Source organism: Dysidea avara, chromosome 12 (assembly GCF_963678975.1).
Source record: "Dysidea avara chromosome 12, odDysAvar1.4, whole genome shotgun sequence".
In the NCBI taxonomy this organism is placed as follows: domain Eukaryota; kingdom Metazoa; phylum Porifera; class Demospongiae; order Dictyoceratida; family Dysideidae; genus Dysidea; species Dysidea avara.
The window spans coordinates 11,035,168-11,049,719 of NC_089283.1; the positions used below are offsets into that span (position 1 = coordinate 11,035,168).

The 14,552-nt window shown below is 38.2% G+C and overlaps 1 protein-coding gene across 4 annotated transcripts in view; it reads left to right on the plus strand.

Annotated features, from left to right (window-relative positions):
* LOC136241610 (uncharacterized) overlaps nt 1–14,552 on the plus strand; it is a 127,832-nt gene that overhangs the window by 38,620 nt on the left and 74,660 nt on the right. For 3 of the 4 annotated variants that reach the window (XR_010694359.1, XM_066032847.1, XM_066032848.1), the window contains exons 8-13: nt 9,415–9,500; nt 9,554–9,653; nt 10,751–10,843; nt 12,434–12,531; nt 13,625–13,708; nt 13,751–13,847. Coding sequence is in view for 3 of the 4 variants with exons in the window: in XM_066032847.1 (XP_065888919.1) it covers nt 9,415–9,500; nt 9,554–9,653; nt 10,751–10,843; nt 12,434–12,531; nt 13,625–13,708; nt 13,751–13,847 (558 nt within the window). In the remaining variant the exon portion in view is untranslated. The remainder of the gene's footprint in view (nt 1–9,414; nt 9,501–9,553; nt 9,654–10,750; nt 10,844–12,433; nt 12,532–13,624; nt 13,709–13,750; nt 13,848–14,552) is intronic. The other variant, XM_066032849.1, reaches the window with a different exon arrangement.

The window sequence follows — 14,552 nt, forward strand, 5'->3', positions numbered from 1 at the left end:
TTTCTTGGCCACCACCTTGAATTTCACATCTTTTTTCACCATAGCCTTTTTGGGGGCTGCGCTCTTTTATTAAAGCTTGGCTGTTTTGGATTAGATATCACTTCTTTTTGTATTGTATATCCCAAAGCCAGCTTTGGGGCCGGCTTTGGGACTTTTTTAACTTATCTTTTTTTTTCTTTACCATAGGAAGAAGAGAAAGATTTAATCATAATCAAGATTTAAAGCAGATTATTAGTACTTTAACTATTTTTGATTTTATCAGTAATTATACAAATTATATATATACAAGTACACAGAAAAATTTGAAATTTTCAACTAGAGTAGGGACCATAGCACATCAATAAAAAGTACTGAAAAAAGTTGGAATAGTACACGATATTAAATCACAATAAAACAATAAGAAGTGTTATATCCCTACTGTGCTCATGATACCATAATGGAAATGCACAGTAGGGATGTAACACTTCTTATTGTTTTACTGTGATTTAATATCGTGCACTACTCCAACTTGTTTCAGTACTTTTTATCGATGTGCTATGGTCCCTACTCTAGTTGAAAATTCCAAATTTTTCTGTGTACTTGTTTGTGAACTTATTTTGAAAATAGTTATTATGATTGGTGGACCCACGTATAACGCATCTGAAATGGCACCGCGTGCCCCAATTATCGTCTGAAAAGTGAAGTATCCATTACGCTTCGTTGTCAGCTTTGTTCAACCCATTATGCAGCATTTCGAATCAAGAACTGTTCGAAAAGCACCTCTGTAATCCACGCATACCGAAAGAAATAGTGCCACGCGCCCCGGTTATATCAATTACCGTCTGAAAAGTGAAGTACCCATTATGCTTCGTTGTCGGCTATGTTCAACCCGTTATACAGCAGTATGAATCAAGAACTGGTTTTAAAGCACCTCTGTTATCAAAATAGCCACTGTGACAAATATGGACGATTTCTGTTACGAAGGGAAGCCATCATGTGCTATCGCTAAAGCGGCACCTATCACTGTCAGCCAAGATGAATGGGAGACACTGGTAAGTCCATGAAGAATGCATTGTACGTACTGCGGTATGCCAAAAGACACCTGTTGGGGCAAAGCGACGTCGAACAGTGAAAAAATTAAACCCGTAGCCTTAGCCGTTATCGAGTTACGCTTGTCTGAAGGCATCATCAGTCAGTCAGTCACTAGAAAATTCCATTAAATAAATTATTTTAAAAACTCTGTAGCAACTTGTTGAAAGCGTTTCAGGTCGATCTGAAGGCTTGTTCGGGCTCAGTTTTACGTAACTAAAACTGCCTCATTGTCGTCAGGGGAAATAGAGGCTGCTTTTTGGGTGATATTATTTTGTGGGCCACATCTACTCCTTTGTGGTCTCTACTGTACAGTTACTATCGTACTGTATTATATCAAGACACACGGTAGTGTGTCGTGTGGCCCAAGAAGCCGGCGCGCCACACCGTGAGTATATTGACAGGAAGAACGAAAACGTCATTTTCACACCTTTGTATCTCGGTGATCACTTATCTGATTGGAACCAAATTTGCTACACAGTTGCCCGCCAGCCAAGGGAATCTACATTCCAAATTTGAAGGAAATCGCTCCAGCCATTTCCGAGATACGAGCTGCCAAAGTTTCGTGTTTTTTTCTTCTTTTTCTTCTTCTTCGTCTTTTCGCACACTTGCAAAAATTGCTATAACACGCAAACGCGTACTCCGATCGCCTTGAAATTTGGCACACAGAAAGGGAGTCCAAAGGCGAATCCTAGCATCAACTTTGGTACAAATCCGATGAATGGTTCAGGAGTTATTACCGATTATTCGCGTAAAACAAGATCGATTTGTTGTCACGCCTACAGGGTAAACCGCTTCATGGAATGAGTTGAAAATTGCTATGTAGATGGAGTAACCATCGTAGGAGTGCCTTTTGGTGGTTTGAAAGGAATCAAGATAAAGACCACGGAGATATGACACAAAACCCAACCTGTGTCACAATTACGCGATCGATTTTTATGAATAAAAAAGTATTAGTTTTCACGCCTACTAGGCAAACCGCTTAGAGCAATGAGCTGAAAATCGGTGTATAGCTGGAATAATCTTCATAGAAAGTCCTTGCAGTAGTACAGAAGAATCAGATTACAAACCACTGAGTTATGATTCGAAAGCCAACTCCGTGTAGCAAATGCGAGATCGAGATACTCTAATAGAACAGTCACCCTAATAGAGCATTCGGCTAATTTATTTACTCCATTATAGAATTTTATTACATCACAAGTTATTCTGTAGGGAGTTCAGCTGCAAACAGTTAATCTTATAGACAGTTCAGCAAGAAGACAGTCACCATGTGGAGAGTTAAGCAAATATACCACTATAGAGATTCAGAACATTACAAGTCACACTGAAGAAAGTTCAGCTATAAACAAGTCATGCACTGTGTAGAGAATTAAGCTACAATTAAGTCACTCTCTAGAGAATTCAGATGCACAGAATTCTGCTACACACAAGTCACTGTGGAGAGAGTTCAGCTACAAACAAATTACCCTTTAGAGTGATCAGCTACAAACAAAACACTTTGCAGGGTGTTCAACTGCAACAAATCAATTACCTTTAGAGCGATCAGCAATGAACAAATCAACACAAATCTACCTGTAGAGAGATCAGCTAGAAACAAATCACCCTGAAGAGAGTTCAGCTACAAAAAATCACCCTGTAGAGACATCAGCTAGAAACTAGACACAATGTAAGGAGTTAAGCTACAAGCAATCACCCTGTAGAGAGTTCAGCTAAAACAAATCAACCTGCAGAGAGATCAGCTACAAACAAATCACCTTATAGAGAGTTCAGCTACAAACAGAGTATCTGTAGAGAGATCGGCTACAAACAAATCAACCTACAGAGAGATCAGCTATATACACACAAATCAACTTGTAGAGAGATCAGCTACAAACAAATCACCCTGTAGAGAGATCAGCTAGAAACTACACACAATGTAAGGAGTTCAGCTACAAACAAATCAACCTGTAGAGCAATCAGCTAGAAACAAATCACCCTGAAGAGAGGTCAGCTACAAAAAATCACCCTGTAGAGAGATCAGCTAGAAAAAAATCACCCTGAAGAGAAGTCAGCTACAAAAAAATCACCCTGTAGAGAGATCAGCTACAAACAAATTGCCCTGTAGAGAGATCAGCTACAAACAAATCAACCTGCAGAGAGATCAGCTACACACAAATCAACTTGTAGAGAGTTCAGCTACAAACAAATTACCCTGTAGAGAGATCGGCTACAAACAAATCAGCCTGTAGAGAGTTCAGCTAAAACAAATCAACCTGCAGAGAGATCAACTACAAACAAATCACCTTATAGAGAGTTCAGCTACAAACAAATCTCCCTGTAGAGAGATCAGCTAGAAGAAGTTACCTTGTAGAGAGTTCAGCTTCAAACAAATCACCCTGTAGAAAGATCAGCTAGAAGAGGTCACCTTGTAGAGAGCTCAGCTACAAACTAGTGACCTAGTAGAGACATCAGCTAAAAGAAGTTACCTTGTAGAGAGTTCAGCTACAAAGAAACCATTCTTTAAAGAGATCAGCTGCAAACAAAGCACCTGTACAGAATTCAGCTACAAATAAATCACCCTGTAGAAAGATGAGCTAGAAAAAGTTACCTTGTAGAGAGTTCAGTTACAAAGAAACCACCATGTAGAGAATTCATCTACAAACTAGTGACCCTGTAAAGACATCAGCTAGAAGAAGTTACCTTGAGAGAGTTCAACTACAAAGAAACCATCATGTAGAGAGTTCAGCTACAAACAAATCTACCTGTAGAGAGATCAACTAGAAGAAGTTACCTTGTAGAGAGTTCAGCTTCAAACAAATCACCCTGTAGAAAGATCAGCTAGAAGAGGTCACCTTGTAGAGAGTTCAGTTACAAAAAAACCACCATGTAGAGAGCTCAGCTACAAACTAGTGACATTGTAGAGACATCAGCTAGAAGAAGTTACCTTGTAGAGAGTTCAGCTACAAAGAAACCATTCTTTAAAGAGCTCAGCTGCAAACAAACCACCTGTACAGAATTCAGCTACAAATAAATCACCCTGTTGAAAGATGAGCTAGAAAAAGTTACCTTGTAGAGAGTTCAGTTACAAAGAAACCATCATTTAGAGAGTTCAGCTTCAAACAAATCACCTGTAGAGAGTTGAGCTACAAAAAAATCTCCCTGTAGAGAGATCAGCTAGAAGAAGTTACCTTGTAGATCGTTCAGCTACAAACAAATCACCCTGTAGAGAGATCAGCTAGAAGAAGTTACCTTGTAGATAGTTCAGCAACAAAGAAACCACCATGTAGAGAGTTCAGCTGCAAAGAAATCACCCTGTATAAAATTCTGCCACGAACAAATTGCCCTGTAGAAAGATCAGTTAGAAGAAGTTACCTTGTAGAGAGTTCAGCTACAAACAAATCACCATGTAGAGAGATCAGCTAGAAGAAGTTAACTTGTAGAGAGTTCATCTACAAAGAAACCATCATTTAGAGAGTTCAGCTTCAAACAAATCACCTGTAGAGAGTTCAGCTACAAACAAATCTCCCTGTAGAGAGATCAGCTAGAAGAAGTTACCTTGTAGATCGTTCAGCTACGAACAAGTTACCCTGTAGAGAGATCAGCTAGAAGAAGTTACCTTGTAGAGAGTTCAGCTACAAGAAAACACCATGTAGAGAGTTCAGCTGCAAAGAAATCACCTTGTAGAAAATTCTGCCAGAAACAAATTGCCCCGTAGAAAGATCAGTTAGAAGAAGTTACCTTGTAGAGAGTTCAGCTACAAAAAAAACCATTCTGTAAAGAGCTCAGCTGCAAACAAATCACCTGTACAGAATTCAGCTACAAACAAATCACCCTGCAGAGAGATCAGCTAGAAGAAGTTAACTTGTAGAGAGTTCAGCTACAAAGAAACCATCATTTAGAAAGTTCAGTTACAAACAGATCTCCCTGTAGAGAGATCAGCTAGAAGAAGTTACCTTGTAGAGAGTGAAGCTACAAACAAATCACTCTATTGAAAGATCAGCTAGAAGAAGTCACCTTGTAGAAAGTTCTGTTACAAAGAAACCACCATGTAGAGAGTTCAGCTACAAACTAGCTACCTTGTAGAGACATCAGCTAGAAAAGTTACCTTGTAGAGAGTTCAGCTACAAAGAAACCATTCTGTAAAGAGCTCAGCTGCAAACAAATCACCTGTACAGAATTCAGCTACGAACAAATCATCCTGTAGAGAGATCAGCTAGAAGAAGTTACCTTGTAGATAGTTCAGCTACAAACAAATCACCCTGTAGAGAGATCAGTTAGAAGAAATTACATTGTAGAGTGTTCAGCTACAAAGAAACCATCATGTAGAGAGTTCAGCTGCAAAGAAATCACCCTGTAGAAAATTCTGCCAGAAACAAATTGCCCTGTAGAAAGATCAGTTAGAAGAAGTTACCTTTTAGAGAGTTCAGCTACAAAGAAACCACCTGTACAGAATTCAGCTACAAACAAATCACCTGTACAGAATTCAGCTACATACAAATCACCTGTAGAGAGTTCAGCTACAAACAAATCTCCCTGTAGAGAGATCAGCTAGAAGAAGTTACTTTGTAGATAGTTCAGCTACAAACAAATCACCCTGTAGAAAGATCAGTTAGAAGAAGTTACTTTGTAGAGAGTTCAGCTACAAAGAAACCATTCTGTAAAGAGCTCAGCTGCAAACAAATCACCTGTAAAGAATTCAGCTACAAACAAATCACCCTGTAGAGAGATCAGCTAGAAGAAGTTACCTTGTAGATAGTTCAGCTACAAAAAATCTCCCTGTAGAGAGATCAGCTAGAAGAAATCACCTTGTAGAGAGTTCAGCTACAAAGAAACTATCATGTAGAGCGTTCAGCTGCAAAGAAATCACCACTGTCCAAATTTCAAGGCAATAGCTCTTTCCAATCTGAAGTTATCAATTGTCGAAGTTGGCAAATTGGATGTGTGTGGAAGACCCCTTTTCGCAAATCCGATCACATATGTATTATATATATAATTTGTACATTTACTGATAAAATATTTATAGTACATCTACTTCATCTTTTCGTCTTCCTGTAGTAAAGAAAAAAACATAGGTTAAAAAAGTCCCAAAGCTGGCCATAGGCCGGCTTTGGGGTATACAAATACAAAAAGAAATGAAATCTAATCCAAAACAGCCAAGCTGTAAAAAAAGTGTGCGGCCCTCAGAAAGGCTATGGTGAAAAAGGATGTGAAATCCAAGGTGGCGGCCAAGAAATGGCTGTGATGGTAGGTTAATGGTAAAAATTTTAATAACGACAATTCAGGTGAATTTTTGTGCCGCTTCACAAAATTTACCTGAATTGTCATTATTAAAATTTTTACCATTAACCTACCATCACAGCCATTTCTTGGCCGCCACCTTGGATTTCACATCTTTTTTCACCATAGCCTTTCTGAGGGCCGCACACTTTTTTTACAGCTTGGCTGTTTTGGATTAGATATATATTACATGCCAATTATTTCCTACAAGATAACTTGTTTGCAGAACTCTCTACAGTGTGATTTACATATAGCTGAACTCTCTACAGGACTCTCTCTACTGGGTAATTGAACTCTCTACAGGGTGGTTTCTTTGTAGCTGAACTCTCTACAAGGCAACTTCTTCTAGCTGATCTCTCTACAGGGCGACTTATTTCTAGCTGATCTCTTTATAGGGTAACTTATTTCTAGCTGAACTCTCTACAGGGTGATCTGTTCATAGCTGAACTCTCTACAGGGTGATTTGTTTGCAGCTGAACTCTCTACATGGTGGTTTCTTTTTAGCTGAACTCTCTACAAGGTAACTTCTTCTTGCTGATCTCTCTACAGGGTGACCTGTTTCTAGCTGATCTCTGTACAAGGTGAATTGTTTCTAGCTGAGCACTCCAGGATGATCTGTGAAGCTGAACTCTCTACAGGGTGATTTGTTTGCAGCTGAAATCTCTACAGTGATTTCTTTGTAGCTGAACCCTCTACATGGTGACTTCTTCTAGCTGATCTCTCTACAGGGTGACTTGTTTCTAGCTGAACTATCTGCAGGGCGATTAGTTTGTAGCTGAACTCTGATTCTTCTAGCTGATCTCTCTACAGGATGACTCGTTTCTAGCTGAACTCTCTACAGGGTGATCTGTTTCTAACTGAACTCTCTACAGGATGATTTGTTTGCAGGTGAACTCTCTACATGATGGTTTCTTTGTAGCTGAACTCTCTACAAGGTAACTTCTTCTAGCTGATCTCTACAGCTACAGGATGACTTGTTTCTATAGCTGATCTCTCTACATGGTGGTTTATTTGTAGCTGAACTCTGATTTGTTTGCAGCTGAACTCTGATTTGTTTGCAGCTGAAATCTCTACATGGTGGTTTTTTTTTGTAGCTGAACTCTCTACAATGTGACTTCTTCTAGCTGATCTCTCCACAGGATGACTTGTTTCTAGCTGAACTCTCTACAGGGTGATCTGTTTGGAGCTGAACTCTCTACAGGATGATTTGTTTGCAACTGAACTATCTACATGATAGTTTCTTTGTAGCTGAACTCTGTACAAGGTAACTTTACAAGGTAACTTCTTCTAGCTGATCTGTCTACAAGTTGATTTGTTTCTAGCTGATCTCTCTACAGGGTGATTTGTTTGTAGCTGAACTCTCTACAGGCTGATTTGTTTACAGCTAAACGGTGGTTTCTTTGTAACTGAACTCTCTACAAGGTGACTTCTTCTAGCTGAAGCTCTACTGGGTAATATTTTTGTAGCTGAACTCTCTACAGTGTGATTTGTTTGTAGCTGAACTCTCAACATGAAGGGTGACTTGTTTGTAGCTGAACTCTCTACAGTGTGATCTGTTAAGTTTGTAGCTGAGCTCTGTATAGAGTTATAACTAATTTGCGTAGCTGAACTTTTTACAGAGTGTTTTTTGATTGGTTGCTGAACTCTCTACGCGGTGACTTGTTTGTACTACAGAGTGACTTGTTTGTAGCTGAACTCTCTACAGAGTGACTTACTTGTAGTTGAACATTGTATGAAGTATCTTGTTTGTAGCTGATCTCTATAGGGTAGCTAACTTGTTTGTATATGGTAGATGAACCCTCTACTGGATAGTTGCTTTGTAACTGAACTCTCTACACAGTAACTTGTTTGTAACTGAATTCTCTACAGAGTGGCTGAATTCTCTACAGGGTGACCTGTTTATAGCTGAACTCTCTACAGGGTGACTTGCTTGTAGCTGAATTGTCTATAAGATTAACTGTTTGTAGCTGAACTCCCTACAGAATAACTTGCAATGCAATATAATTCTATATTGGAGTAAGTTATAAACATACCTGAATGCTCTATTAGGATGACTGTTCTATTAGAGTATCTCGATCTCGCATCTGTTACACGTAGTTGGCTTTCGAATCATAACTCAGTGGTTTGTAATCCAATTCTTCTGTACTACTGCAAGGACTTTCTAAGATAATTATTCCAGCTACACACCACTTTTCAGCTCATTGCTCTAAGTGGTTAGCCTGATAGGCATGAAAACTAATAGTTTTTTATTCATAAAAATCGATCATGTTATTGTGACACAGGTTGGGTTTTGTGTCATATATCGATGGCCTTTATCTGGATTCCTTTCAAACCACAAAAAAGGGTACTCCTACGATAATTACTCCATCCACTTTGCAATTTTCAGCTCATTCCTTCAAGGACTTTACCCTGAGGCGTGACATACCTTCTACCTTATTTTAAATGAATAATCGGTCATAACTCCATGATTGTTCATAGGATTCCTACCAATCTTGGTACTGAGATCTGCTGAAATGAGCCCTTTAAGTGTGCCAAATTTCAGCTCGATTGGAGCACGCATTCATGTTTTATGGCAGATTTTGCTAAGTGTGCAAAATAAAGAAGAAAATGAAGAAATTTAAACAGAACTTTTGATCACTTGTATCTCGGAAATGTCTGAAGCACTTTTCTTCAAATTTGATGTGTAGACTCCCTTACCTGGACGGCACTTCTGAAGAAAATTTGGTTTCAATCGAATAAGGGATCACAGAGCTACATAGGTGTGAAGATCGCATTTTCTTTCTTCCTGTTAATATACTCATGGTGTGGTGTGCCAGCTACTTGGGCTGCTCGACACACTACCGTGTGTCTTGATGTATTGCATTAGTTTGAATGAATGTGCAATGATTGAGTGTATATGAATGAAGTGCATTTGCGTGTGTCCCACATGCTATATATATATAGGAAACATTAGTAGTGCACATTTTGCGCGGGCACACCTAGTATTGCAATATATCATGTGTCATGATAGTTTTGGAGTAATGTATCAATACTTTGAAATCCTGTATCATCCCATCTCTACTTTTCATATTCAGTTATGTTTATTTTTAGGTGAATGACATTATGGAACAAGTTGTTGAGAATGTGCTAAAATTAGTTGGACCATCTCCAGTTGAATACATGCAAAACATTGAGAAGTAATTGTATTGTATTTTTGATCATAGTATCTAATAAAGTACTTTAAGAATAGATTGTTGTTACACACCAGCAAAGAACAGTTTGCTGAAGGAGCCATACAGTTGCTGACACATCAGACTGTCATAGATATTGGCATGAAGTTATTGAATGAGGCAAGTACTCTCATATTATTGAGGGCCATTAGGCCTGAAGGCAAGTGCGTTTATACAGGCAGAGCACGAGTGCATGTTGTATAACTGTTATGTACCACTCACCTAATAAGTGGGAAGTGTCTCACAAGACTGCTGTACACTTATAAAGGCCAGGTTTCTAACATCGATTGTGGGTAACCAAACTGAACGTTGCGATAATGTTCCCTCTACAGTCTGCAGCCACCCGAGATATTGAAAGCTAGTACACTATGGGTTATATCACTAACCTGCATTCGCTATTCAACTCTCATCATGTATGTGCTCAGCATGCCAGCATGATCACTCAATCACCATATAGACTAAGTGTCAGACTAATCGCCATAGTGACTCTCTCAACCAAAATAAAAAGTAGCTAAATAGACGGTTTAAGTAAACAAAACCTAACTACTAAATGATACTAGTCTAATTCTTACTATTCATACTGGCTAAATTCGAGTCTGGTGGTATGACAAAAACTGGCTACCACAATCAAATGTAAAGGTGAGTATTATTTAGAATATAATAGTTTTATTGAGTCATTGTCGAAGTGGACTACAGTTTAATCTGCACCAGACTAGTAAGGTGTATAAGTACGTTTATATATATATGTATACTAGAGTTGTGGCCACCGCGTTGGCTTTTTCAATTGCCATTGGCTGTTTGGTAAACATACGTATTGGTGACGTTATGGCCCATAATCGACCTTTACATGTCGGGCTATAAAAGAATTCGAGTGAGCTGTGAAGTGTCTTTCCACCTATTAGGTGAGGTGTCAGTGGTCTTGGGGCACAGGCACTTATGCTATGCTGCACAAAAAAGCCATTGCAATATCTGTATATTGCACTGTGGTCAGTGCATTATAACTTATAATGCACTCTACAAAACCACAACCAGTGCGTTATAAGTTATAATGTACTCGCTGCGATCTGCAGCAGTGCAATATACAAATTATGACACTGGGAGTGCCTTTGAACTGCCAGTGCCTTTGAACTGCCAGTGCCTTTGAACTGCCAGTGCCTTTGAACTGCCCACATAGAGTGGTACATCATTGATTGGATTATGAAGTATTTTTTTACCAGGTTGTTGAAGATATGTGTCAAGAAGTTGCACAACTTATTGACAAGGCAGTTATAGTGGCGTTTGATATTGCTGAAAGGATAACAGCTGTACAGGTAAAGTTTGCCAAGGGTAATCATTGGAGCTAATACAAATCACATGTCAGGTTTGGTTACTTGTATTGTTATAATCTGTGCAAAATAGGAGACAGACTAGGTGAACATATTTAATTTCTATTGATATTTCAGCCATATTAACCAGCTATTGCTGAAATAAGAATTATAAGTGTACTTACTACTATAGCAATAAAGAAAAGAATGACACCGAACCAGAGCACCAGAACAAAGGAACAAATGGTTGCATACACTAACTACGTGACTGAACACAAACCCTGACTGTGAATTACTGAAAAGTAACATGACTATTCTGCTTCATTTTCAGTTACAGGTATGTTCTAGTGTTACAACAAACAAAGAATAGTATGAGAAGCACTAATGCTGTACTGATATAACACATTTACATCAAAGATTTTTTTAAATGCATATTTTGGTCTGCTTACTGCCTGACCACAATTGCAATGCTAGAGGCCCAATGAAGCAACGGGCCCAATGAAGCAACGGGCCCAATGAAGCAACGGGCCCAATGAAGCAACGGGCCCAATGAAGCAACGGGCCCAATGAAGCAACGGGCCCAATGAAGCAACGGGCCCAATGAAGCAACGGGCCCAATGAAGCAACGCACGGCCACCATTTTACACACAACAACAAACAGGTGGAATATGCCTTTTGTGGTTCTGACGAATGTCTACCTTCTGTGCTTTGCCATTCCTTTAATCATCATTGAAATTGTCGTCGTCTTCTTCATGCCAGGAAACCATATCAAAGCATTAATTCTGTATCAACAGTTTTCTTGAAGAAACATATTTAGATACCATGAAAGCATATGAGGCCTTGGTAGTATTGGGCTTATAAAACGATTGCAGTGGGTCACATCCCCTTAAATGATTAGAACATGTCACCACAGACCACACCTCTAATAATAAGTGCTGAGGCCACACACTCCAACAATCTAGCTCTTAGAAGACAATGTATTGTACCACACACCCAGCTTAATCTACTGAGTAGTACTGTACAAAGATCAAGATACTGTAATACAGCAGTCACAACCACACATGTATTTTATATGGCCATTCTTTAACAGAAAAGGTTAATAAACTAGTGTAATAAAAAAAGTTTTTTTAACAAAAGAAGTAGGGTTCCAGAAATAAAATGTAGTGAAACTAGATTTGATGTGGTAGCTACAAGGGAAAATCCTTACTTGCATTGTAGCAATGTGACCTAAACTTTTCCCATATTGCTACAATTCCTATTGGGATTTTCCCTAATAGCTATACCATCATCTCTCTTTTTATCGTTGGAACCATACTTCATTTTTAGATTAATAATTTTATTGTACAAGTTTTACATTCCTCAAAACCCTTAATAGCATACATGTCAATGGAGGCTTGTTGTGTGCTTTGAACACCACAATAAGTTTAATTTGTTAAAAGCTTGTTGATCACTCTACTCTTTAACCAGGTTCACTTTCCGTGTGTAAAATTAAGCAAGAAGATAAAATCTCATAAGTATGTTTTGTTATATATGTACCAATCTATAGTGAACAGGATTGCAAAATGCTTTTTATAGTTCAAATATTTATTTATCCAGCTACATGTAAAAAAGATTGAAACATCACACACTGGTCTAAGAAAGGAAGCAACACTGAAGAAAATTTTTAATCAAATGAAGATTGATAGAAGCCAAAGGTACAGCATGTGTTCTACTAACAAATATAGTCATGAATATTTACAAGTGTAATCTGGGTCATCATTAAAACTTGTCTTTCTAGCCTAAATTTGTTTCAGTGTTATAGATGTAGGAGCTTATGAGCCACCGAAGGCGGTGAAGGAGCATGAAATTATGCTGCCTGCCAGTTGCCATCACAATCCAAATCAATCGCAGATTAGTTTCCATATAAGGACAGTAACATCTCGTTATTTGAAGCCATATACGAAATTGCGTGTGACCAGTGACACATAGCGATGGTAAAGTTGGCTGAGTCTTCCTTGAGGTCTTTCTCTTCTTTGATGGTGGTGAACTCGTCTCTACTTCATGCAGCTAGAGCACCATTTGCATGTGACACGAAACAAGCGCAGTGACGTAATTTGGATTGTCATGGAACTCAGTTTCATGCTCCTTCGCTGCCTTCGGCGGCTCATAAACTCCTGGTGTCATTCAAAATATCTTAAAACAGATGGTTTTAGTTACTCTTTTGGAGGTGTCAATATTTCAATGTAAAAGTAAAGTCTCACTTTGATAGTTATACATCTATGGCTTCATACAGTGTAGCTCTTAGATTCTCACCTACTGTACAGACCTGGGTGGGTACCTCCTTGATCAGCTTTTGGATCTTACTTGCCAACTATCTTGAGGAGGCATTGTTTTACTATGCACATCTTTGGTATGGTTTCCATACATTTTCTGTTTGTGGTATTTGTCGGATTCTTTGTATTCAATATGATTGGTAATTTTAATTGCACCGTATCTAATATGAAACGGTATGAATAAAGGAAATGTTTTACTGTATTTGATGTTTTGTCATATAGTGAACAATATTTTTTGCTTATCTACTCTACCAAACTAAAGCAAATCCTAAAATAAATGTCTTTACAGTGTGTACCAACCCATGCTAATTAATAGCTGATTGAGTCATGCTGGACCTGGCTCAGCTCAGTTCACATTACAGTTTACATATATTTCAAGTCGTGCCACACTTTACCCAGATTAGATGAGTAGTGTGAATGGGGTGTAATACTGCCAAGTTGTCATCTAGCTACTGTAGTTCTGCCATACCTTTAGTGAGTCATGTTGGAGGCACTCGCAACTATTAACTAGATGGGCTGTTGATGGTAAAGCCAAAGAAATAGTTAACTGTAGAAAAAGGTAATTTAAAGTGTGTTTAGTGTTTGTAAACTGATTCTGTAGGTCTGATGTTACTGAAGTCAAGCTTCCTCGAGATGCCTTGCTGCGTGGTGTTGCAGAGCAGCTTAGAGAAGGAAATGAAATAGAAATGTTTTTGAAAGTGAATAAAATTGTTGTATGTGTGATACTGATATTGAAAATACACCTCACATAGGTACATACACGCATGCAATGCATTTCATCCTCACATACAGTAATATACAACAAGACACATCCATTTACGCTAGTAGATTAATGAAGAAGGGATAAAGTGATAAAATGTAGTGAAACAAGAGATGAATGATGCATGGGTTTGGTGGGAAATATCCAGAAAAAAATATTTGTTATAGCGTGCTAATGTAGTGTTTTTCTCATTTTTTGTAATACCATCATTCTTCTCTTGTTTTATTATTTATCCCTTAATATCACTGCTACATTTTAAAAATAGTTTTACAGGTGTGTAGGTTGCAATTGTTTAATTTTTGTTTGTTGTTTGTTTGTTTATCGTACAGATATGATATACACGTGTGACTGTTCTAGTAGAATATTGTATATGATTGTTTTATTAGGGTATGCTTTTATTAGGGTATTGGGCTCTGCAAGGTGGTGATGATGACTTTTCCCTTTCCCTGTAGTTGTTCTTTCTTTGTTGTTCCCCTTTCCCAGTAGTTATATTTTAGTCGTGGTGGTTATATAGTTTGTTTTGTAAATTGTAATTGTAGCATTTATTGTCATGTGTATTTTTTCCTTTTATAAACACTTTACTTTTATTAGGGTCACTGCTGTATTAGAGTATCTAATCCAAAACAGCCAAGCTGTAAAAAAA